This window comes from Embiotoca jacksoni, unplaced genomic scaffold (genome assembly GCF_022577435.1).
Source record: "Embiotoca jacksoni isolate LCO1_2020_lvr unplaced genomic scaffold, fEmbJac1.0.p SCAF_15, whole genome shotgun sequence".
NCBI lineage: Eukaryota > Metazoa > Chordata > Actinopteri > Embiotocidae > Embiotoca > Embiotoca jacksoni.
Window position 1 is genome coordinate 9,327,393 of NW_027185285.1, and position 26,488 is coordinate 9,353,880.

Below are 26,488 nucleotides of genomic sequence, written 5' to 3' on the forward strand. Positions count from 1 at the left end.
AACCGCCATCAACAATGCACGGGATATGAAGAGAGATGTAACTGGAGGAGTATAAATAGTCTTTCATGAATACGATGTAGCGTCTATAAAGAGAAAGTCCAGAGAAATGAGAAAGTTCTGAGGATTTGTGTGGCTGGTAGTGCTGATACTGAGACATTTGACTGGCTGCAGTGTCTCCAGCTGCTGTCTTACGAAATGTCATGAACAGTGCCAAATTGTTCTTCTATTTGATTCTGAACCACAAAACTAGATTATATACAACAACTGCTTTCATATGGCTCTAATTTTAGTAATGTAACTAGGTGCTTTTTTTTTTCTGTCTAAATGCACAACTTCTTCTTTAATGCAGAATGTTTCTGTATTTTCATGCCTCTGTGCTGGCAACAGGTGAAAGGTCACTGTGACCTCACAAATTATTTGTGGCAAAAAAAAAAATCAACAAATCATTGGCTAATTATGACAAAATTTCAGACTAATATTTTATAGGACAGAAGAAAAGGCAGAACGGTCAACTTCATTGTGACATCGTAATGTTCTCCAAAAACACTTCTTTGGACATTATTACGCCATAACTGAGGAGCAGAAGGGGAGATTGCGAATATATTTAACATTCGGTGAAATACTGAATTGATGACACTAATCTCAGGTGTCCACTTTGAAACTGTGCTGATTGTATAGATCCTCTGTGCTGTTTTGTTTGAGATGTGTGCACAGCATCCACGTTTAAGAATTTGTAGCTTGTTTGCAGCAACAACCATATATGAAGTATTGTCTACTGTCGTGGCTACAACTTTGTTCTCTGTCAGAATCAGCGTTATTGGTTAAATTCTTTCACTACATGTTGTTATGTTACAGGCTGATTGGAAAGTACAGAAACAAAGCTAGTCATTCAAGAGACGACGTCTGGGCAGACATTGGATGTAAACTGCAGCTTGACTGGTTGGCGAAGGCATACAACCACAAGGTGTTCATTTTAGATCCTACTATCAACGAACCCACAGCAAGACCAAGTCAAAATCTTGTATATGGCTGGACTGTGTATGAAAGGGAGCTTTTAATCTTAAACAAGGTCTTTGAATCTGAAAAGTCAGTCTCGTGACAATTGGGTTCCAAAAATACCAAAACTAAATAGGAATTTCTGATTGAGTCAGATCTACTAAAATATGCCCTTAATCCACAGCTGGTAATACTCTTCAACAAATGCATCACTAACTCCTGTTTGAGAGCCATTTTAGCTCTTTTAAAGAGAAATTTGTACAGTGCACATAGGCATATTGAAGAAAAAAACTCCCCTGGCAGGATATCACGGTTGTATTTATACGAGTAGCTGGACAAATCAAAGAACTAAAAACATCTGGGTAACTAATGAGGTGTTGTTTTCATCAGACATTATACTGTAATTAAGGTAACCCAAATCTCTAAGCATTTGTGCTGCCTGTGTGTGTTTTTACCGATTCTTTTGAAGGCAGTCCTGTCATAATCAACAGCATCAGTGAAGAGGGATAATCATCTGCATTATAGAATGGTCTTCTTATCCTCAGCCATTCTGCCATCATCATTTTTAATCTTCCTCGTCCATTACCGTCATGCCTGCTCAAACCCTCCATTTCATAGCGGCTCTCTCTCTCTCTCTCTCTCTCTCTCTGCTCCCTGTGTGCCCTCCTAATATGATAAGGCGACATGCTAGCATATTGTATGAAGTGTGTGCCATAAGGCAAGTCGTTGCCGTGTTCGGTTCCTCAGTAAGAAATAGATAGACGCGGTGGGATGACATCTTAGTGACTGCAGATTTAAACGCGTGTGCTTGATTTTCTGGTAAAATCTCTTATGGACATCTGTGCATGATTTACACAACATCTGAGTTTGGATTTGCCCCAGGGAGTGAAGGGATATCGTAATGGATCAAACCCTGTAGCCGTTGTAGCTCATTCATGTTTTAGGCTGTTGGATTGTTGTCAGATTTCAGGGCTGTAAAATGCTGAGGTTATGACTTAGACTTAGACTTTATTAATCCCACAGTGGGGAAATTTAGTCGTCACAGCAGCATAGAAACACAAAAAGGTGCACACAATATGAAAAAAATGGACAATTATGTATACATAAAATAAAATAGATAAAAAGTAAGAAGTAAAAAAATAAGAGCGATGAATAAATACACACACACAAATTATATACACAAATAAAATAAAATTAAAATAAATAAATTCAGCCTGGCATGAATGGAAATGGCACATCCATGAGGGAGCACAGCGCTGGGAAGTTACTTCCTGTTGGGTGCTGTTGTGCCGCTGTCTGTGTCTCCAATGCAGCAGCGTGGCTCTCCATCAGAGCCCACTTCTAAACCTCACTCACTTCAGTAGAAGGAAATGTAAAATATTCTGTTTATGTATCTTGAGATGGCTGGATGTCTGCAGAAACATCAGGCTGAGTGTCGATCTCTGCAGGTCCACACAGTAATCAGCAGACATCAAACAACTTTTAATTGCCGTCTTCTCCAGCCAGGTTTCTGTTTTTAGGCCGCTCAGACGAGGGTTGTGTTCACTTCCTACCCTGCATATGAAAGGGGTCTATTTTCCTCCAATGTGACCGTTATTTTTTTTTTATGTTACACCTTCACTTGAAAATATGTCCTCTTCTTTATTGCACGGCTCTAAATCTCGCACATATTCTCAATGGAAAGTGGAGCGTGATAGTGGTTAAAGTAGCTTGGACTGTGCAGCCCTGAAGTGCCTCATTAGTTCTCTGAGTATCACCCTTACACAGGTTGATTGTTGTAGGTCAACAACTCTGTTTTCTGCCTTTTTTTTATATGCAGGTGGTGCTCATGGGAGCGTTCAGAGAAAAGTGGGTTATGTCTGTTGAATCCAAGTCCAAGGACATTTTTACCTCTGAGCTGGTGGCTGCCTGCGTCACTACTGTTTATTGTTTTTGAACCATGTTTCAGCCCTGAATAAACAAACAATTGTTGTTGTCATTTTGCCAAATTATATTCAGATTTTTTTTTTTAAATTTTGTTTTGGACTGTCCTTTCACCGTCCCTTTTTGAGGCTTCTTTTACATGCATCACCAGACAGAGGCAGATTGAGGATGTGGACTGTAGAGCTTTTCCTCACCGGGGGTGTTCGTGCTATTTTATTCCCTAGAAGGCAGAACAGAGTGACTGTTTGTTGCGGGAGAGCTCACAATGGACAAAGCCGAGAACACAAACACGTAAGCATTCACTGAAGTCTCTTGAAGATAGACTCTTTCACAAAGATGCCATTCATGCTGATCTGCTCCTTCCCAGCTGTGGCGTGGACATTGTCGCCACGCACACAAACGCACATGCAGACGCAGGCACGTGGACAGATGTGCGCTCATGGAACGCATAAGACAACATTTGTCACCTAACTTTCGGCACAGTTTCTCTTCTGTTCGCTCCGAGCGGGAGAATCGTCTCCCCTCGCGCACGTGACGTCTTCGTCGAGCTCTTGTCGTACAGCACATATAACATACAGAAATGCAGCACTTTGTAAAAGCAGATTTGGCAGCAGAATTTCCCTATGAAGGATTTTGGGGATTAACAGGCAGCACACAAACAGTCCAAGGTACATTCTGTAAGCTGTTAACTCGTTCAACTAGGGCAAGAGTGTAAATTGTTCTGCAAGACGTGATAACCGCTATTAATTTGGCTGGAGTAAGTTTGTTACGTTTGTCTTTCCCCGGTCTTAAAGGGGAACTGCAATGATTCACTTTGATAAAGTTTGATAACTTGCAAAAGACAGGAAAACAAAAATATTCAAAACTGATCAAGTCCTTATCTGTGTGCAGCACGGGCTAAGATTCCCGACCTCGGTCCTACACTTCCCATAATGCTGCATTGCTTAATAGCATTTTCCATTACCGCCTCTTTGCACAGTAAATGTCCGTGTTTCACACTCCACACACTCAGTTTTAACTTGCGCTTTCCAGTAAACATTTGTAATGGAATTTTGGTTTGATTTCTTGATGAGGGCTCTACAGCGTATTTCACTCGCATTTGCGGCTAAAAACACGCGTGAGACAGAAAAAGTAATTTTGGAGGACAGTGCGTGTGTTTGATCTTTTGTCACAAACGTTACATATCGGCCAAATACATAACAACTGCGATTATTAAGCACGAGGGTAAAGTAAAGAAACGATCCCTCAAGCCTGCAGCTGCATGCTGATAAATTGACGACTTGTCCGCTTACAGAATAGCCTGAAAGTTCTGGTTGTTTAAAACTACTTGGGTTTTACTCGCATGCTGACATTGCTGGCATTTTCTCTCGCTGTTTCACAATAAAAGCCTCCCACTGGTTCGCTGAAGGAAAGCTTTTTGCCTGGGCTGCAGCAGCCGGGCCAGACCTATAAACACGGAAGTATGTCACTGAGTGATGAAGTCACCACTGGTCAGCTGAAAGCTGACAGTTCCTGTATCCGTTTCAAATTAAAAGCCTTCGTTTGAATCGTTTAAATGCTTTAAATCCAGCTAATTACTGGTGATATTCTATTCAAACAAGTGTTGCGAAAGAGTGCGACAGTGTCCTGAAGTTAACTCTGCAGTCTGAGCGCAGTCTACTGTGTTGACATAATGAGGAGCAACATTTTCTGCTGTTAGTACTCTCAACATCCAGCTGACATTGCTCAGTAATGCTGTTTTATTCATTATCAACTAGTTACAGTACATTAGGCCCGTGTGTGTGTGTTTGTGTGTGAGTGTGCATGTGCATGTACAATATGAGTATTAGTGTGTCTTCCTGCTGAAGCTTTTCCTCCGTCGGAATGTATTATTTATGGTTTTCATTTGGTATCCATCACTCTATTTTATCTGCTGGGCAGGAGTGCGTGTGTGTGTGTGTGTGTGTGTGTGTGTGTGTGTACATAAAGAGATTAATAGGAATGCACTGTTCACCCCACCAACCCCCTCTTAACCCAAATCCCTGAATGAGGCTGTGCGCAGACATCAAGATGTGAGGAGAATTTAAAGTTGCATTTCTCCTCCCAAATTTTCTCGGCCTCACTCTCTCTCACACAGGCCGTGCTTCTGTCAAGAACACGAACGCACACGCACACACACGCACACGCACACACACACACACACACACACACACACACACACACACACACACACCTAATTAATGGGATGAATGACACTATTAAACTGTACTTTCTGTTTACCCGTCCCTCTCTCTGCTCATCTTATCACCTAACAAGCAGTCAAACGTAATGTTTTCCTCTCCTCTGCCTCCGACCGCAGGCTTCTGCTCACCTGAGGTTGTTGTCGCAGGCCATGTGTTTTGTTTATCCCTGCAGCGTCAAAAATACACATGACGCCTGCATCATCTTCAAGATCCCACATTGTAAAATGGCCCACATCCTCTAATATTAAAGCTGACCTTGTGCTACAATGTTTAATCCGCATCTTCCCAATAACATATTTTCATTACCAGCAACTTCCTGGAAATCCCAATCCCACTTACAAAAACCCCCTCTCCATGCAGTATCTGGCTTAGAGTGCATTTATTGATTATTATTCCTAATGTGCTTATAGCAATCAGGTTGAAAGTCTGCTCCCCCAGCCCCATCATTGTTATTGTTGCATGTGAATTGCAGGTGTTGGTGTGTAAGTGAATGAACGAGTGAGTAGCAAAAAGACAGATTTGGGGCTCACAATTGAAGCATTCCCACACTGCCTCTACTCCAGCAAAATGGACTTAATCTCTATTTTTAGACGCAGGCGAGTCCAGATGAGCTGACAGGCCATTAAAACTTAATCAAAAGGATGGCTTTCTATCACCAACCGGCAGCACCAAGCCAACCATCCGTTAACCAGAGATGTGACAGCAGACAGTTTATGGGCAATTCGAGTAAGAAAAATAGGAAAGAGAAAGCAACATAGAAAAATATAAAGGTGTTAACAGAGGGAAGATGGAGGTGTTGGCAGAGAGGAAGCGAGACATGAGGTTAGTAATCGAGACGGTGTAACAGACCGAAAATTGTTTTGTTTCGTTCTCCACTTTCGCTTTAACTGCATTATTGAAAGAAAGAAGGTTGATCTATGGTCTGAAGACCCGCAAACAGACGACCACAATCTCAGCTGGTGTCACACGCATATGTGACAAATACAATAAGGCTGACATAACCGTTATCTCTTCCTATGTGCTGTAAACATGAGTGAAATAACACTTAACTCCAGTCTTACAGTACAGATTAATCATGTACCTTATATTCTTTTTAAGGCTGCATCATGTAATTGCTTTCATCATCAATTTTATCTGCATTTCCTTGTATAAAAGCATACAAGAGACTATATCCATCCATCCATCATCTTCCGCTTATCCGGGGTCGGGTCGCGGTGACAGCAGGCCAAGCAAGCTGACCCAGACTTCCCTCTCCCCCGCAACATTTTCCAGCTCATCCTGTGGGATCTTGAGGCGTTCCAAGGCCAGCCGCGAGATATAATCCCTCCAGTGTGTTCTGGGTCTTCCCCGGGGTCTCCTGCCAGTTGAGCTGGTCCACTGTTCCACGACCGGGACGGAATCCGCACTGCTCCTCTTGAATCTGAGGTTCGACAAACAGTCGGCGCCTCCTTTCCAGCACCCTGGCATAAGCTTTTCCCGGGAGGCTGTGTAGTGTGATACCCTGATAGTTGGAGCACACAGCCCTTCTGGCCTGCCGGTACTTCTCAGCTGCTTCAGGAGACCCCTGAGCCAACCAGGCCCGAAAGGCCTCCTTTTTCAGCTTGACAGCTTCCCTCAACCCCGGCGTCCACCACCGGGTTTCTCGGGTTGCCCCCAACGACAGGCACCGATGACCTTCCGACCACAACTCCTAGCGGCCGCGTCCACAATTGAGGCTCTGAACATGGTCCACTCGGATTCCATGTCCCCAACCTCCCTCGGGATGTGTGAGAAGTTCTTCCGGAGACGAGAGTTGAAGACCTCCCGGACAGTTTCCTCCGCCAGATGTTCCCAATTTACCCTCACTACACGTTTGGGGTTGCCGGGTCTTTCCAGCCGACTCCCCCGCCATCTGATCCAGCTCACCACCAGGTGGTGATCAGTTGACAGCTCTGCTCCTCTCTTCACCCGGGTGTCCAAGACATGCCGTCGCAGATCAGATGACACGACTACAAAGTTGATCAAAGTTGTATAGAAGCATAGAGGAGACAATATTAACTTGAAAATGAAAATCTAATTTCACAATTGCATTTATAATTTTCCAGGTATGTATGTTATTTCACTAAAAGTTAAAGTGACGCAATAATCCATATTGCATTTTAATTTTCACATACTCATGGTGACTTTTTGTGACCACTTTCAAACTGAAATGTTAAAGCTGTTCGACATTACTTTTTCCAGGCGGTACACTGCTGCACAGTGGACCGTATTCAAATGTTAATTCACATTTGAAAATTTTAATACAGTATAAACAATGTCAACAGCAGCAGGGGGCGGAGTCAGATTTCTGTCTGACTTGAGGCAGCGCGGCTTCAAGGCATGATGGGAAATGCTACTCTCATCTAATCTAACAGTTGATTGGTTTAGATGTTGGTTTAACAATGTAACGCTCTGTAGAAACTTTTGATTTTATTTGAGTAAATGTGTTGGTTGATGGTGATGTTGGAGGCTCAAAACATTCAGATCAATAAACTCCCCACATTACATCACACCTTTGTTGAATATTAACAGTGGACTACTTATTGAAGTACTCTGTAACACAGAAATTTATGTTAAGTGGGATGTGAAGGATTCTTCAAATAACATTTATGCACATGTTGAGCATCGGCAATCAAAGTATCAGACATATCAGCAGTGAAAACTTTTGTCTTTTATTTCGTTCCTTTGGAATTTTAGTATTTATTCATGTTTTCAGTTTATTTATAAAGTTTGTGAAAGACAGGTCTGCTCAGCTGATTTATATACAATAGGATGCTGATTTACACGAGAATTCATGTCAAATAAAATGAAAGGACATTTTAAGTTAATTACACACTTTATATGTGCCAGTTCAACCCCGGTCAGGTGAGACTGTGACTTTAAGAGCTGTTTGTGTAAAGTGATGTGTTCTAAGTTCCTGATACTGTGGTCAGCTCAGTTTTGGCAACTGCATCTATTTCCCAGCCACAATGAGTGAGACAGTCTGTAACTAACTGCAGGCATCGTAGCAGTTTGGGTTCAGTTTTGAAGGTGTATGTTTTGACTTTCATCACTGTGGAGTTCATAATGACAGCTCAGCCTTATAAGTAAAGGTGAGAGACGGCATGGATGCATGGGGGCTGCTATCTCTGCGGTCACCGGTCTACTTTACACTGCAAGAGCTGAGAGTCCCAACGGCAGGGTAAGAAAATACTTTGTTGCCTTATGTGTTTTATCAAAATGATTTTCAAGCGAGAGCGATTTCCTGTGTTTTGCATCTATTGGCTTAACTTCATGTTCTTGAACTTCCTATTCTTCTAAAGCAGAAAGGGAAGAACTGGATGTGCGCTTCTCTGACGATCACGCTTGTGTCGTCCGTTGCCTTCTCTCCCTGTGAGCGTGTATCATTTTGTGTCGAGAGTATGTGGCACCGCAGATAGAGATATTGAAGCCAGAGAGGGCCATCTGCCACACAGTGAGGGCTCAGAGGGCCAGTGACCCCTCACTGCAGCGTGTCCGAGTGTCTGAGTCGGATAAATCCACGACCCGCTCGTCTCTCGCTGACAAGGAGAGCACAGGAGCCGGACAGCGAGGAGGCCGTCGATGGCCCTCAGAAACAGCCCGAGGGTCTGTGATCGGTCAGTGCTGGCGATGTGGGATCTCTGCTTGTTCGTGTCTTGGAAGTGACGACTCAGCTTGTTGTCCTGCTTTTACTCCAAATTTAGATTTTGTACAAGCCTCCAGTTGACTGGCAAAAGGCGAACTGATGGATATTTCACATTTGTTGGTGCATTTTATGTTGAAACGCGGTAAATGCCTTCGTTTCAAACATTTTTATTATTCACAACTTAGTATTCAAGTGAGGAAAGTTTGGGTTGCTCATAATACAACTTGTTATGAGCAACACTTAGTTACGACCCAGCGATCTGATTGGTCAACTGTACATTTGGAACGTGCTCAAATCAACATAAAGCACATCCTGATCGTTTTAGTGTTTCTATGTGCTTTATTTATTCAGTTTGAGAAACGATCTCTAGAAAGCAATAAAACAGACTAGATCTCGTCTATGTTGCTAGGGTCGTTGCTAAGGGTCGGACTACTTCCTGGAGTGTTAACATTGATGCATTACATTCACTTCCACTGAGGCGACTGATTGTTTTCCAATTGTCAATCATACCCCATGTACTGCCATGGAAACGGAGCTCCCAGTAACAAAAAGTTTTATACTTTGTGAGCGAATTCCCCCACAATATGAATACATATTTCATTTAGATGGTAGCTTGTTGTATAATCGTAATATTGCACGAGAGTAAACTACAGTAGAGTGTCTGTGTGGTGTTTTATGATCTGAATGATTTCCCCTTTGACCTCTTCCCTCACTTCTTTTTTTTTTCGTTAATTCAGCATTTTTTCTGACCTTATTTTCATTATAAACAGTACTGCACATACAGCCTGTCTCTCAGCTTCGGAGACCCAGTAGCAGGAAGCAGAGTGACTGTGAGCTCTCACTTACAAAACCACCCGAGTGTGTGTGTGTGTGTGTGTGTGTGTGTGTGTGTGTGTGTGTGTGTGTGTGTGTGTGTGTGTGTGTGTGTGTGTGTGTAAAGTGCATGACGCCTCAGTCTCTATCTGGCAAAGAGCAGAACAGGAAGCAGCGAGGTGGGGCTCAGTCTCTGCTGTTTTCTCTTCCTCTCCTCCGCCTCGTTCACTCACTCCAGATTTAGACTGGCTTTTGATTCCTGGCGGGAAGGACATCCTGGATTTTGAGGAGGCAGGAATAGCACTCTGCGTTGCCAGATTGGCGCTGCTGTCAGTGCTGACTGCGTGTGTGTGTGTGTGTGTGTGTGATAGCGTGGCAGGGGGACAAAGGGGAGGGACGGGGGCCTGGGATCGAAGCCAAAGATGGCCAGTGAGGACACAGTGGAGGACCTACCAGGGGATCCACCGGCTGATTGCCCGGTACCCACCGAGCAGAGTGACACAGAGTCTTTGGTAGGCAACTGTGGCCAGAGCAGGCCTCGACACTGCCGCCTTCGCACCGCTCTCTTTCCATCCATTACTGTGGCCCTTCTCTTTTCTACCAGCTTCCTCGTTCACTTCCTGTAAAAACATGTCCTCTCTGACAGCAAATCACTTGTGCATTTTCATTCCTGTCCGCTGTTGTGATTTCCGAGCTGCGTTACACCTCGATCCAGAGGTTCTTTGTTGTAAATCACCAGGGATTTGGTTGTATTGTGCTGAATCGAGGTGCGTCACAGCACAAAGTCTCCCTCCCTGTCGTTCATGGTGTGTCACTGCCTCTGTTTTCTCTTCTGGCCTGTATGGCTGCTGCTCGCGTTGAGACTTTTTAGGTCTGCCACATCAAGAGTGATGGACACTTGTGATCTATAACTGTGCACATATATACTTGTTCATGTCTGAGTGCTTCACACGGATGTCATTTCTCCGTTTACGTGTTCCACACGCGTGTTTCTCTTCTACCAGACCAAACTTAAAACTAAACAACCAGTCAAGTTTAAGTTTTTGTCCACATCTGTCCAGAATTACATATATAGTGAAGACCTTGAAGGAATTTAATAAAAGGTATTGATTTGAAATATAGAGATATAGAACTAGAATTGATTTGACTTTGTTCTGCTGTATACTTACAAGAAAAACAAAAACCAGAGTCGAAGTCCTTCTGTGTGATCACATGCTCGGCCATTACAGCTGATCCTGATTGAAGCTGTAGCGATGACAGCAGACAATATGGATCCTATATGGACTGTATATGGATCCAATATGGATGTTGCTGCAAAGAAGTGACAAATTCTAAAACATGGGACGCTTCACAGACATCTTCAACCCAACATATAGAAGATCTCCACAATCAGCACAGTTTCAAGACCAATGTCACCAATTCAGTATCTGAAATATGGTCACAATCTCCCCTTCTGTTCCTCTTTTAATAATGGCCAGTAGAGTATTTTTGCTTAACATTTTAATGCCGCAATGAAGTTGAACTTTGACCCTTTTGGGTATGAAATGTCATCACTCGATCATTTTACGCTAGACATTTGTGTAAAGTTTTCTTATAACAAGCATATTAATACATTTTCAGTCCAAATGATTTTTGAGTTTTTGCCAAGTTTAAAGAAATTCCCTCGAGTCGTTCATGAGAGTAGGCCCGATGGACAACCTTAAATGACTCCGACTATCGCCGGTGGAGATGTATACCAACATAGTTGTGCAGTGTTGTTCGCCTTCATGACTTTGTCCCCCCAGTTTGTAAAACATGTTCAGTCACATTGCCTCAGAGTTGTGCTCTGACGTAACATTGAATTAAGGCAGCAGTTAAAATACTGCAAGCCCTTTTGGCCTGTGCCATGTGGCTTGGTTGGCTGCTCGGGCTGTGCCTGACTGTTGTAGTGCATTGTGTTGCAGATGGATTATGGCTTTAATGAGAACAGAGCTGTAGCCCCAGCCTGCATGTAGCTGGATGGACACAGAGACCTAAGAAGTTGTAATCAGATATGCTAAGCTGGATGGGCGGCTGCACGGTGCAGTGAAAGGCCCCGAGCACCCCGTCATTATACTCTAGCACAGGGGAGGGGTCTGTGTGTCTGTGTGTGTGTGTGTGTGTGTGTGTGTGTGTGTGTGTGTGTGTGTGTGTGTGATCTGATGAGATTTAATGTCAGCAGTAAATACATGATTTTTTTTTAGTTTTTCTGTGAAGGATATGTGCAGTTGTATAAATTGTAAGCATATTGTATACAAATGCTCTACAACAACAGTATATTCACATTATTTGTGTGTTGTGTTCAATTCTCAGGGCCTCATGTCTAGAGTGACTTCAGGAAACGTTCATGGCCAAGAGCAATTTCTGAGGCAAACATTTTGTTGTTGTTCAATTCGGTAATAAATTCATGTTTAATGCAGAAAAAAACAAAACATGTTTTTAAACTGAAATATGAGCCCTGATGTTTTCTATAGGGAAATATAAACAAAAATACAGCAACTTAAATTTTTTAAATTAAGTTTTTCATGGGGCTATTTCCCATGGCTGCTATTGACTGACATTTGAAGGCCCCGGTTGCTAGGAGACAGGCTGTCACCTTCCATGGTGCACCACTGACTGGAGCACCTCAACCCCCTGAAGCCTTCAAACACTTTTCCAACGAACTCACATGCTTTAATATGTTGTTTTAAATCATTACAAAAATGACTGGATCACAAGTTAGTGAGGAAGTAAACATACTTTTACTTTTTTTTTAAGGGACACGTAAAATATATATATATACGTATATTTGTATAAAATACAGTAAAAATCACAAAATAGTTTACACTGATCCGTTTGTTCTTCAGGTCCTAGTTTGTGTATTTTTTTCTCATCTGTGGTTCATTTTATACACACACACTGTTTGTTTGCTGACTTGTGACCCACCCAGAAGAAGACAAGACCCTGATTGATTTTAGTTTGTATTAATGGCGTTCTAATCTGCTGTAATGTGGTTAGTGTTGATCAGGAGGAGAGCTGATGTGAGCACTCAGATCTGTACATGCTTAAGTGGTGCCTCTGCTTTGATGCTGCCTCACAGTCTCAGCTCGGCAGGTTTCACATGTTGGCGACCCACCCAGAGTTCCTGTCCCCCCCCTCCTTCATCCCACAGCGTTTCACTTCGTCAGAACTGTGCAGGGCGACTGTTGTCAGCTTTGTCTGTCGTAGCCTGAGTCCAGCTGCTGTCACCCTTCGAATCGGTTTCTCTTTCGACTCAAATCGAATAATCCCCTTTGAACACAGTGGGCTAAATATAGCACTTCAATTTTTCATATTTGTGCTACTTCCAGCACACGTAACCCATACTTTGACTTCCTCACGTAGTCTGCCTCCTCCTCTGCGCTGCTTCCTCAGACTGATCCAGATGGGCTGTCGGTGCTGCAGCAGCTCGGTCTGGACCAAAACTCGGACTTCTCGGACTCCAGCGTGCAGCAGCGCCTGGACGAGGACCGCGAGAGGATCCGCCGGGAGATCCGCAAGGAGCTGAAGATCAAGGAGGGAGCCGACAATCTGCGCAGGGCCACCACAGACAAGAGGAATGCCCAGCAGGTGGACTCGCAGCTCCGCAGCTCCAAGCGCAAGCTGGAGTCCCTGCAGGCTCAGCTGCAGGAGCTGGATGCGCACATTGTGGTCAAGGGCCCCGATGACAACAAAGGTACAGTATCCGCAAGGAGAGGTGGTTTAGACGGTTATGTGCCACTGTGGGATGCGTCAACTGTCCTCTTTAAAACATTAACAACATACTTATAACAACATCATAATTACATACATGTTTTCAGCGCTGGGTTTTAATGAAATAATGTATTAATGATTTGCTATTAAAGATCCTATCAGTGGCTTGGCATATTTTATGTCGCTACTACAGACTACAGACACTTTTTACATCAGTCTTGGCTGCTTTCCAGAAGTTTTTTTTTTTATTGATTTCTTGCCTTCTTGGAAGACATTGGTTTTAAATCAATGAAAAACCAGCTGGCTGAAAACCTGCTTGGATAAGTAATCCATTCAGGTGAAAATGTGTTCATCCTCCTGCATAACACTGAGACTTTAACTTAAAAGGACTAAAAGTCAAGCAATTCTGGCAGCTTCTCGAAGCTGCGCTCAGGCACTGCTGTGCTTTGAGCTAAATGTTAACTTAGCTCGCTAACAGGCGGATGTCAAGCAGGTATAATGTTTACCATTATGTGCCCCATCTCAGTTAAATGAGCTGGCGTAATAACATTTGCAAAGTAAAACCAAGTAGAGCTGAGGTTGATGGGAATTTCATAACTAAAGCATTAAAATCATCCCCAAAGAGACCTGAGCTACCCCAGACGCAGCCGAATTTTTAGATTCATATGAAAAATAACCATTAAGATTTCTAATGCTCCGGAGAGAGATGAAAAAAAATTCAAAAAGTCGAATTAAGTCTATTTGTGCAGTTGCGTCCTGTTAATAATTCCTGTGACAGATGTGTTCATGAAATTAACATGAATAATTCTGTTCCGGCTATAAGCATAGGTGTCGCACATCAACTGATTACTTTTACAAGGTGTTTGTTTTTCATATTGGATTTTTGTGCTTCTTAACACACCAATATGGAATTTTAAAACTCTTCCTATTTGCTTCTGATTTATTGTACCACCTGAGGAATTAACAAAAAAGAGATCAAATATCCAATATGTTAGAATACTTATTTCAGACCAATGATCTTAAGACCATACTGCCACAAACCAAAATCAGTGGCTTTCCTTAAAGGCATGGAAATCAATATAATATGCGTCGTATGCTTTGTCAGTGGATAACAGAAACACTTTACGGTCTAAAATATACAAAAAGGAAAACCTGCTGTCTTTAACTTCATGTTCTGCTTCTTTCCTCTATCCGCTCCTCTTGCCAGACGCCACCAAATCCCCAGGGTCGGTCAATCAGACGTCGGCCAATCAGCGCCGCATCGCAGCTTTGGAGCGGCAGCTAAACATCGAGCTGAAGGTCAAACAGGGAGCAGAGAACATGATTCCAATATATGCCAATGGAGGTACCAAGGTACTTCAACAGCCTCAAGTCTTATTCACAACGTTCACTTCACTGTCACCTGCAGATTTACGTGTTTAGTTTCTGCTTCTTTACACCAGCCCTGATCTCTTCCTGTTTTGAATGACCCTTCACAGGACAAGAAGCTTCTCCAGTCGGCTCAGCAGATGCTGCAGGACAGCAAGACGAAGATCGACATCATCCGCATGCAAGTCCGAAAGGCCATGCAGGCCACGGAGCAGTCGGAGGAGAACCAAAGTACCTATCATGCTCTGGTTTTTATCCTCACCCTCATCTCTGATTCCCGCTTTCATCCCACCTGTCACTCTTTCAGCTTATGAACACTGCATATTTCATGATCTAATGGATCAATTCCGGCCGCGGAACTTCACAGTGTAAAGTCTTCCAGTCAAACACACACGCACGCACACACACACGCACACACAGGCACATCGTCCATTACAGCCCTCTTGCTCTCTCAGGTTAGACCCTTATTGATGTTTTTGCTTCCCCTTGATGTTGCCCAACAACTAAAAGCCATGGCTCATTTAACAAGAGCTTAGAGAGGAGGCAGGACAGATGCGGGGAGCCAGGAAGGGAGTGAGACTGAAAGGACTGAGTCAGAGATGACAACAGAGTCAAGTGAAGGGAAGGAAGGAGTCAGAGATGAAAGGGAGAATAAGCGGGGAGGATAAAACATAGCTCAGAGCAGCAGTGACTTTACAAAAGACAGAAAACTGACGTGTGGCTAACAGGAACGTGTTGCCCGTCTGTTGTCGTATTTTTCTCCACGTTATATCGTCACCTCTTTAAAGCCGCTAAAATCTTGTTTACAATGGCTCACTAGTAGAGATAAATTAAGAATTATTATGCAACTTTGCCGTTCCCCTCAGCTAGGTGGAGCATTTTATCTTGTTGGAAAGCAGATTTTTGACTTTATCGACCACCATTTTACTGTTTTAGTTCAATCTCACCGCTGTTTCCAGCAAAAAAAAACAACTATGCCCGATCTGTCCAGCACCAAACTTCAGACAAAGCAAGAAACTGGTCGGGGAACATAGTGGAGCATTTATTGGTTGAGATGGGGTCAGATATTTCTTCTGGGTGTTGGTGGAGATGTCATGTTTTGCCATTTATCATCACTGCATGTGGCCGTATGCTCTGTTGTTCATATGTTGCCGACTGAACCTGACACCGTGTCCCAGGTAAGCCGGACCTGTGTGGGATGGAGCTGCGTGTGGAGGAGCTGTGGCACCACTACCGTGTGGAGCACGCCATGGCCGAGGGGGCCAAGAACATACTGCGACTGCTGGGTGCCGGAAAGGTCCAGGATAAGAAGGCCATTGCTGAGGTCAGAGAACAGACAGGAGATGATTCAGTGTTACCCAAAATTCAGTTAAATGAGTTTGACACCAAGTGTGTGAGATGGATGTGTCTTGTGTATTTCCATAATTTCTCTTCTATTTCACACATTTTATATTTACATTTATGTAATGATTCCACAGTTTCATGTGTGTATTTTATATTTAGTTTTACATTTTAGTGTGGCGTTAAATACATCTATTTACATATCATTTATATATATATATATATATATATATATATATATATTCCCTGCTTATACCCTCATGTAGAGCGTATTGATGTTTAGGGAATGGTTTGAAATTTTAGGAAATACACTTAATCAGTACCACGCTCATATCTTCATGCTAAATAAGAAGCAGTCAGTTAAATTGAAAATGCAATAAAGCATGTTAATGAGTTGTAGAGGTGCTTCTAGGTGGATGTTGTTGCCTTCAGACCAACCCAGTTTAGCTGTTTCCTGCTGTATATGATGTTAATGCTAAACTACGCTAACCGGCTGTACCTTCATATTTAGTGGACTGACATGAGAGCAGTGTCAAACTCCTCATCTTGCTCTTGGCAAGGTGAATAAGCGCATTTAACGAAATGATGAACTGTTCAGAATGGTCAAATAAAATTGAATTATTGTAGTGTTTGGTCTAAATAAAGTGATCAGAGCAAAAATATAAAAACAAATCCTCCTTTGCTCCTTTGAGTGATTAATATAGAGTAGAAGCTATCAATTCTTTGGTAAATCTGTAACGGTCGATGTCTTGCTGCATTATCCACTTTCTCTTGAGACAGATGTCTTCATATTTTTCCTTTTTAACTCTCTGATATTGTTGAAAATTCATTGTTGCATCAATAATGGCCAATGATCGTGGCCCCGATGTAGCAAACCAGACCCAAACCATGACACTACCATCACCATGTTTCACAGATGGGAAAGGTTTGTTATTGCTGGGCTGCAGTGTTTTCCTTTCTTGGAACATAACATTTCTCATTTAAATCAAAAAGCTTTTATTGTCTCATCTTCTTTTCCTCTCCTATCAGTATTATTACTGCAACAACTTAATTTCCCCACCAAGGTTAATACCTACATTTTATATGAAAGAGTAAGGAGACAGGAGAAATAGTTTAATTATCTGTCCACGGCCCTCTTTCTGTCTCCTCTCTGACAGTCTTGTGACCTCTCTGTGCCCTGCAGGCTCAGTGTGGTCTCGGCGAGTCGTCCCAGCGTCTGGACCTGCTCAGGTGTTCTCTGGAGCAGAGGCTGCAGGAGCTACCTGAGGATCATCCCAAGGCCTGCCTCATCAAGGAGGAGCTGGTGCTGGCCTCCTCCTCGGCTTTCAGCTCCCGCCACAGCACCCCGTATGTTCATAACCAGTACAGCACCCTGAGCAAACCGTCGCCACTTACAGGTAGACACAGAAGACATCCACAGACATTTCTCTTTTGATTGTAGTTAAATCACAGTTTATTATCTATAAACGTGATATTTATAAAAAAAAAAAACAATATTTCCAGGTACTCTTCAGGTTCGTCTTCTGGGCTGTGTGGGACTGTTGGATGTCGTCCCAGGGCGGAGCAGAGGGACCCCAGTGGTCCTTCCTTCTTACTCTCCAGCAGACGGACGCTCCTCCTTCAAACTTAGCGGCCTCTATAGCCGCAGCAGCAGCAGCATGAGCCTCAAGATCCCCAGCAAGAACGAGGAGCTCTCCTGTAAGTGCTTCTTTTCAAATTTTACCTTTTAAATCTACTTCATGTGTCGTTAACAGTTTGTATTAATGTGGACCAATCAGCTACATGCACACATGCAAATTATCCCACTTAGTAAAGTTCCCTGCTGTGGGATTAATACAAATCAAATCTTAGCATGAAGTGTAAAGATGCACATTCCTAATATTCCCGCTCTGTCCCTCACTATCCTTTGATAGTTCAAAAATACTTAAACAGTTAAAATCTATTAAGGATTGTAGTTCTGTATTAACCTGGTCAATGTTTTAACTTCAAATAGTAGTGCCCCTGCGTACATATTTTTAAATCCTGGTGTGGACGTAAACCTGAAGCCACGGGGGCATGTGTCACTGATGGGGGCAAACATTGAGGTTCCACAGGAGAAAGTCTACGTTTTGAGACTTTTAAACTTGGTTTCAGGCTTCAAATTAGGTTAAGGTCTGGGTAAGAGGAGGGGTTAAAGTTAGGCATGCAGTTGTGATGCTTAAGGTTTGGTAAGGGGCTACAAATGCATTACTACAATGAAAACCTCTGTGTGTGTGTGTGTGTGTGTGTGTGTGTGTGTGTGTGTGTGTGTGTGTGTGTGTGTGTGTGTGTGTGTGTGTGTGTGTGTGTGTGTGTGTGTGTTTCACAGTGGAAGTGAGTGCAGTGCTGAAGCTGGAGAACACAGTGGTGGGTCAGACAGTTTGGAAACCAGTTGGAGAGCAGGCCTGGGACCAGACCTTCACTGTAGATCTGGAGAGAGTAAGACACCCTTAATGTGTTCCTTTGTCACAGAGAGTCAACCTTTCATGTGTTATTTCACATCTATCACATGTGCTATTATGTATTTTGTCAGTTTGTTTTATTTAGAACACATTTTCCTGGATTCTTGAAACAGAACAAACCAATTTTTTTTTAGCCACGTTTAAGCCCTTCCTATCAAAATGTGTTTTCTCCTGAGAACAATACATTGATCACTAATAGTTTGCTGTAAAAAGGCAGACCAGCAATGAGTGCTGGCTTATTATTCAAAGGGAGAATAGAAAAATGCAGAAAAACTGCAAATAATCTGATGGTTATGCACCAAAGTCCCTGTTAATAAGTGAATATATATGAAATGGTTAAGCTGTCACTGACTTTCAAATGTTAAATGCTGTAAGTTTAATCAGACAAGAATTTAAATCCTGTTTCTGAAACGGTGACGCTGAAACAGAACTGCATACCTGCTGTTTTAATACTCATCAAAGTGATCACATGTTCACGTTAGTATCTCTGCTGTGATGTTTTTGTGATTAGTCCAGGGAGATGGAGATCGCAGTGCACTGGAGAGATTACCGCTCCCTGTGCGCTCTGAAGTACCTGAAGCTGGAGGAGTTCCTGGACAACCAAAAACACCGAGTACAGCTGGAACTGGAGCCACAGGGGCTGCTGCTGGCCGAGGTACAGGACGCACACGCACACACACACACACACACACACACACACACACACTGTAATCCAACATAAGAGTCGATCATCAACAGTATAAACACGTGCAGTGGGTACGACAGGTAAATGTTAGCCTACACAGCTCAGGTACTGCACAGTTGGCCTGTTTATGATCTCAGACGAGCACTTAATAGCAATGCAGTTTGTTGTTTTAACATGCAATACCATGTAACTGTGTATGTTTCAGGTGATCTTCTTCAACCCAGTAATAGAGAGAGGCCGAAGACTGCAGAGGCAGAAGAAAGTCTTTTCTAAACAGCACGGTATGTCTAAGTGTGCACACATGCTGAAATCAAACACTTTCCCTCATAAAAGAATCAAAACTTTTCAAATTCTAGATTTTGACTTAATCAAGAGAAATTGATGTTCTTTTAATTACCTGGTGAATTTGTTTTATTCTTCTGGTCTCAAATGATTTGAAATTATTAAATGAATTTCAGAACAATCAACTAAGACCTTAAATCTTGTTGTAATGACCACACTGATTTTTGATTGAAACAGGATCATTTTAAAACAAATGGGGAATCCCTGGGATTTTGAATTGTTGGGTGCTCTTCTATGCCATCTACTTGTGAGAAAAGAGTAATGCTTCAGGCAGTCACGCAGCAAAAGAAACAGAAATGTGCATCTGCAGCTCAGATAGAAGAGTGGATTGGCCACCACTGTTAAGGCTGTTTTATTTTTTTTTTTTAATCCCAGCCTGTTTCTGACAATGTGTCCTTCAGTGGCCACGAGAAGAATAAATGCAGAATATAAAACACAAGTATCATAGGGTTAGTTATTTAATTATTCTGAATCACATGTACTGTTTTGTTTTCACTTCTGAGTCATTTACAGCCTGACTGGACATCAACCTCCACAGACTGGTTTAACCATCCTGCTTGCTCGGTGCCTTCAACATTTAAAGGGGGTTATAACCCAGAGGGATGAGAGGAGCTGCTGCACATAAAGTGTTAATGACTTCTGGTATTTTCTGGAATAGGGATTATAATCGTGGCAGGAAATGCAATCCCAGGTCATGCAACAGCTCAGCTGTGTCACATCATTAAAGCTGCAGGAGACCTGCTTCAACGTTTGCTGATGTTTTGATGAACGGATACATTTGATTTGTTCTATATTTCCTTTTCCACAACACATCAATGCAAACAGAAATGATTATTTACACTGCGCTGTGTGTGTTTCAGGTAAAGCTTTCCTGCGTGCCCGTCAGATGAACGTGGACATCGCTACCTGGATCCGTCTGCTGAGGAACGCCATCCCCAGCGGAAGCAACACACCTGCATACACACCCAGTTTCACAAGCAACACGCTCGCACACAGCACCGGGTATGTAGCTAACAGACCGAAGGTTGTCAAAAACACAGCTTTAGATCATCTTTGAAATTTCAAGTATATTTATGCATTTCACTTCTTGTTCACGATTTTTCCTGGAGAGGCATCAATAATTCATTTGAATGTGAAACACGATGTGGAGCAGTGAACTACTAATCATCTTTTAATGAGTCTTCTGTTGGCTGTTTAATTTCTAAATGATAAAAAAAAAAAATGAATCGATATTTTGATCAGTTATTGATGGGTAATGTCTGTAATGTAGCTTAAAGAGCTTTTTAATGTAAGCCATTCTTTATTTTTTGGCATAATTTCGAGAGTACGAATTCAGAGATGTGCTCGATTCATTTTTCCATTGACTCTGTTTGAATTTATATGTTAATGGACGAAGCAAACCTGTTTTCGGGACAACGTCGACTGAATTAACTGAACGTCTACCTTCAATATGTTGCTCGTCTTTTACCACCTGAGCAAAGAACTCGTGCAGAAGAGCTTATTATTCATAAAGCGCTGCTTTCCTTCCCTCTTTGATTTGTGTGCGTTGTGTGCATTGCAGAGAAATCTCAGTGGAGAAGCTGAATCTGGACAGCGACTCTCCCCTGAAAGCTGAGGTCAGGAGGGATGTTATGGACGCGCCCGCTCCCCTGGTGAGTGAGAATGAGAGGGACAGAGGCCAAAGAGAGAGAGAGAGGGAAGCAGACGGGGGACTTTCAGATGGGGGAGAGATGGGCATCTTCACGCTGTATCATGTTACCTTTTTGCGCATTTCCTACCTGCAGCCTCTGTCGTGGAAACAGTACTCTAGTCATCAGGAGCTGCAGTGAAATCTAAGACGGGCATGGCAGACGCCTGAGAGTAGAGACACAGGACAGGAAGAATAATTAGAGAAATGGAGAACTTACATTTCAAGGAGACAGCTTTAATGAGACATAATTGGATGGAGGACAACTTTAATTTGATCAAGGCTAAATCCCTGTGATTTTCCCAGTGTGACGAACGAATCTGCAGCGGGTGATCATGTTGGAGTGAGGAACAGAGAGGCGGCATGAGGGGAAGCCTGAAGGGAAGAACTATTGTGGAGAAAGAAAAGGAGGGAAGGATGAAATATTGAGATGGGAAATTGAAATTTAGGGTGAACAGTTACTTCTCACAAACATCACAGGAAAAACTAATGCAGCAAAAAGGTTTTGAACATGCCGTTCACATCATTTAGGTGTTCACTGAAGTCAAAAGGGTTTGTATTTGTTTTGTGGGTCCCTACAGTACACACACATAGCAGGTGATGTATGGATGGAAGTGTAAGTGAACAATGCAAGGTGTATAATGATTTAAATTGTCCTTAACCTGGTCTGGTGTTGTATTATGCTTCGACATCTTTACTTTGACATACTTTTTATAAGGTTTCCTTCATAATTCATCAACTCTAATACCTCCTAAAAAGTTGATGCCAGAAACTGTCACTTATTTTACATTTGGAAATGTGTGGAAATATGTTGTGTGGTTATCAAAAAAAAAAAAAAAATCCAAAATATAATTTTATCATGTATATTCATTTATTTGATTGTGAGTTTCTGAATCGTTACACTCATGTTATGGGCCTTTCGAAACATACTTAGGCAGTGCGGTGCTTGCCAATTCACCAAATGGGACTTTTTTGGAGAGCCTGTGGCAGATGGTGTGTTCGACGGGGTTGAAATATTATGGGATTAATTACTCTGATGTTTTTTAGACAACTAATTAGCAGTGAGGAGGGAGTGGAGAGGACAGGAAGAGGGGAGTCGTGAGGGATCTGGCAGTCTGACATGATTAGTGTTTGTCTGCTTTTACAGATGTTCGCAATCATTTTGTCCCCATTTCTCCCTCTTTTTCTGTTACTTCCTTGTCGACATGTCCCCCTCTATGTCCTCAATGTCCTACAATTCACGTTTTCCCTCCCTTCTTCTTTGTCAGGAACAGACGCCAGTCATTGAGCCCCCGTCCACACCGGGTGTCACTGTTCCTGAGCAGCCAACCAGATCGCTGTCCCTCAACTCTTTAGAAAGGTGCAGAGATACCTCCCCACCCCCTAAGATTCTCTCTCTCGCGCACACGCACGCACGCACACACACACACTCACACCTACACACACACACACACCTACAATGAGCCCACACCTGAGCATATCGTTTTGCAATATGGCCAACACAACGTGACACCAGGAACACATCCCACACACAATATGGTCCTGTGTTGTAACGTCTTCTTTTTTTCAACACCTGGCAGTAAAGCTGAGTCATCATTAATGTGGATTACAACATATGTTGCCCCAGAATAAAAAAAATTGGGTGCCAAAACAGCATAAGAGTCATACAATGAACAGTATTAGCCTGTTTTTTTGTGTAAGCACCGATGTTGTTGAACGAATGAGGCGCATTTAGATATGACATCATGTTATGTTACAAGCACTGCCTTCAATCTGCCTGTAATCTCTCTCTCAGACCCAACAGAGGCCCTCTTTGCCTGAAGGATTTCAAGATGATGGCAGTTCTCGGCAGGGGCCACTTTGGGAAGGTACTCGCAGTTTATTTTTCCCAACAGGATGAACGCAACCTCAATGCTGCTAATCTGAAAGTCAGATTCATCTCCCCATGACGTGCTATAGCTAACGTCACTGTACTTACAGGTGAAAAGACCGACTACATATCTCTATATTAGCAATGGACCAAAAAACGGTGTCATGAAAAAATGACGAGCTCACAAAATATTGTAACCTGACGGAACATTTTTTTTTTCTACAGCCAGCAAATTCAACATATTGATTAACATATTTCAGCAACCAGGCAGCTGTGCCATAAAGCTCCATAACTGCCAAAAAGAAATTAAAAACAGATCACTGTGCCACACTGGGTCAATGCTATATACTGTACACCCGGGGTCTCCATATGTGTGTTGAGTATCAGTTTTTTTTATTACATAGAGAAGCTTATTCAGCTGGTTGGGGGAGATCAGCTACATGAAAAAATGCTACAGTGTCTGAGAGCTACTCATGTACTTTTAATTTTGTCAAAGTAGCTCCAGGGGATAAAAGTTTGAAGACACCTGCTGTTCACAATCATGCTGCCGTGAATCCTCTCTCTTCCAAGATGTGTCTTCTGTTCAAAAACCTTACCCAGAAAGTCCCCAACAAATACTCTATGAGTAATGGCAGCTCAACTTTACAATGTGTGGATGTTTTAGGACGTTGGTTTGATCAAAACGAAGCTTCATATTTGTGACCAGTTTTTAATTGTTTGGACCGAAACGGGTTTCAGAAGAAACCTGTAGCCTTGGGGCTGCGTAGGGAAGGGAAAAAAATATTCCGAATTTTACCATGAACGGATTGATATAACGTTTTGTTGGACTCCTCAGGTGTTGCTGTCAGAGTACAAAAGGACAGGCAACCTGTACGCCATCAAAGCCCTGAAGAAAGGAGACATCGTCGCTCGGGACGAAGTGGAAAGGTACCCGTTTGATGACGCAACGCCTCAACCAAATCTGTGCCGCACGACAACAGCTCATTCACCTCATAATTACACCTTGTGTAATGACCGCGTCATGCGCACCCCCGCTCCTCTGTCTGTCTCCAGTCTGATGTGTGAGAAGCGGATCTTTGAGACCGTCAACGGCTCCCACCACCCCTTCCTGGTCAACCTGTTTGCATGTTTCCAGACGCCAGAACATGTGTGTTTTGTCATGGAGTACACGGCAGGAGGAGACCTCATGATGCACATACATGCCGACGTCTTTTCTGAGCCACGTGCTGTGTGAGTTCTGCTGTGTGTGTGTCTGTGTGTGTTAAAGAGAAGAAACATGATGTGTGTGTGTGTGTGTGTGTGTGTGTGTGTGTGTGTGTGTGTCTTCTTGGGATGCTCCATGGTCTGTCTGTCCATGTCTTCCACTGATGTTGACAATTGATGTTGTAGCAGCGTGCGTGTCCTACTCTCTCTTTTCCGTCTGTTGTCTATCCGACAGGTTCTACTCTGCCTGCGTGGTTTTGGGCCTGCAGTTCCTTCACGACCATAAGATTGTGTATCGGTGAGTACTTGGATGGACTCCATCTTTGCGATATACACAAGCAGGATACGTGCTTCCTCAGTTTTGTCAATATTAGACATCAATCTCCTCCTTTTCTCGCTCAGGGATCTTAAGTTGGACAACCTGCTGCTTGACAAAGAGGGTTTTGTGAAGATAGCAGACTTTGGGCTCTGTAAAGAAGGTCAGTGTTCATCATTTATTTATCACATTGGCCTTCCACAACGGCGCATCAGGAGATGTTCCATATATGTACAAAAACTGTCTTTTTTTTTTATATTCCCAAGCATCGATTTGTCTTTTCATTCCTTCTATTCACCCTTTAAGTCAAATCTAGCCTCACCCTTTCTAAAATCGTATTACTTTTTCTTCCCAAGGAATGGGTTATGGAGACAGGACGAGTACATTCTGTGGAACTCCTGAGTTTTTGGCTCCGGAGGTGCTGACAGACACATCGTACACCAGAGCGGTGGACTGGTGGGGCCTCGGGGTGCTCGTCTATGAGATGTTGGTTGGAGAGGTGAGAATACCGTTGTTTGCCCTTGTTTTTAATTTCTCTTGACTGTCAAATAAAGGCAAATTGTCAAAAAGTAAGAGCGATACCACTTTGATAACTTTATGCTAAATACAGAGCTGACGCTGCGAGACATAAAACAGAAGTGTCTGTCCAAAAGTAACAAAATCTTCCTAGCAGCACTTCTGAGGCTCATTGATTAACATGTTGTGTCTCATTACTGACTGCTGCTCATCAAACTCCCGACAAGAAAGTGTTATTGTTATATCCCAAAATGTCAAGCTGTTCATTTAAGACTGAAAGGAAAGTTATAGAGAGAGAATCCACTTGTATGCCTGTTTTATTTTGTAAGGAGAGACTGTAAAGGAAGTTGGACAGCATCCTCACTTGACCTGGGCTTTATGCGATATATGGTCATAGTAACACAAATAATACAACTAAGGAGGGACAGACTAATACTGTTTTATATATATACATATATATATATATATATATATATATATATATATATATATATATATATATATATATATACTCTTATTTGTTTGCAGTAATTCTCCCACAACACAACATCACATTATTATTGAAATATTATGTAATATTTTGAAATGCTATTTGCGAAAGTAACGTGACTACAATCAGTATTTCTGTATCAACAATGCATCAAAAAGGCTCTCATTCCAGTCGTTTGCTGTGATGAACCAACACAGAATTATTCCCCTATCAAGCTTTTTAGTGTCTTTTAGCTTATTGTTTTTAATTTCAGCTGAAAAGCTAAATATGGTGGTGGGAGTTGGTGCAGGACGGCAGAGCTCAAGCCGATACAGTTGGAGGCAGGTGTCAGAGGTTGAATGACGTGACCAAATTACATGTCTGTTTGTTTCAGTCTCCGTTCCCAGGTGACGATGAAGAGGAGGTGTTTGACAGCATTGTGAACGACGAAGTGCGTTACCCGCGCTTCCTCTCCACGGAGGCCATCGGCATCATGAGACGGGTCAGACTGCCAATCATCGAATTCTCCCCTGTCACTTCCTGCTCCTGCTTAACTCCTATGTTTTCATGTATTTCAGTTTGATTTGTTGTTGTCTTTTTTTGAGCTGGAAATTCAAGTCCAAGCTATTTTGTCACAGTTTGAGTGACTCGTCTCTGAGTCAGCAGAGCGCACGGATATAGATGAGCGTTGTTGTTTCTCTGTTTGTAGTTGTTGAGAAGAAACCCGGAGAGACGCCTGGGCTCTGGAGAAAAGGATGCCGAAGATGTCAAAAAACAGCCCTTCTTCAGAGTGAGTTTCTCGTTTCTTCAACTTTTCTCAGACCGTGTTAAATGTCCCTGACAGGGAAACTTCTTTTTTTTACC

General features: G+C 42.7%; 1 protein-coding gene across 2 annotated transcripts in view; it reads left to right on the top strand.

Annotated features, from left to right (window-relative positions):
- The window catches only part of pkn1b (protein kinase N1b), a 35,443-nt gene that overhangs the window by 7,214 nt on the left and 1,741 nt on the right, over window positions 1-26,488 (top strand). The window contains exons 1-21 of one of the 2 annotated variants that reach the window (XM_069149378.1): window positions 9,825-10,130; window positions 13,030-13,330; window positions 14,555-14,700; window positions 14,826-14,946; window positions 15,894-16,039; window positions 17,240-17,453; window positions 17,560-17,754; window positions 18,404-18,513; window positions 19,048-19,191; window positions 19,427-19,502; window positions 20,424-20,565; window positions 21,125-21,215; window positions 22,519-22,610; window positions 23,046-23,118; window positions 23,956-24,047; window positions 24,174-24,350; window positions 24,559-24,621; window positions 24,726-24,802; window positions 24,996-25,138; window positions 26,019-26,126; window positions 26,334-26,414. In XM_069149378.1, coding sequence (XP_069005479.1) covers window positions 10,041-10,130; window positions 13,030-13,330; window positions 14,555-14,700; window positions 14,826-14,946; window positions 15,894-16,039; window positions 17,240-17,453; window positions 17,560-17,754; window positions 18,404-18,513; window positions 19,048-19,191; window positions 19,427-19,502; window positions 20,424-20,565; window positions 21,125-21,215; window positions 22,519-22,610; window positions 23,046-23,118; window positions 23,956-24,047; window positions 24,174-24,350; window positions 24,559-24,621; window positions 24,726-24,802; window positions 24,996-25,138; window positions 26,019-26,126; window positions 26,334-26,414 — 2,682 coding nt within the window. In that variant the 5' untranslated portion in view covers window positions 9,825-10,040. Of the gene's footprint in view, window positions 1-9,824; window positions 10,131-13,029; window positions 13,331-14,554; window positions 14,701-14,825; window positions 14,947-15,893; window positions 16,040-17,239; window positions 17,454-17,559; window positions 17,755-18,403; window positions 18,514-19,047; window positions 19,192-19,426; window positions 19,503-20,423; window positions 20,566-21,124; window positions 21,216-22,518; window positions 22,611-23,045; window positions 23,119-23,955; window positions 24,048-24,173; window positions 24,351-24,558; window positions 24,622-24,725; window positions 24,803-24,995; window positions 25,139-26,018; window positions 26,127-26,333; window positions 26,415-26,488 lie in introns of those variants that run through there. The other variant, XM_069149379.1, reaches the window with a different exon arrangement.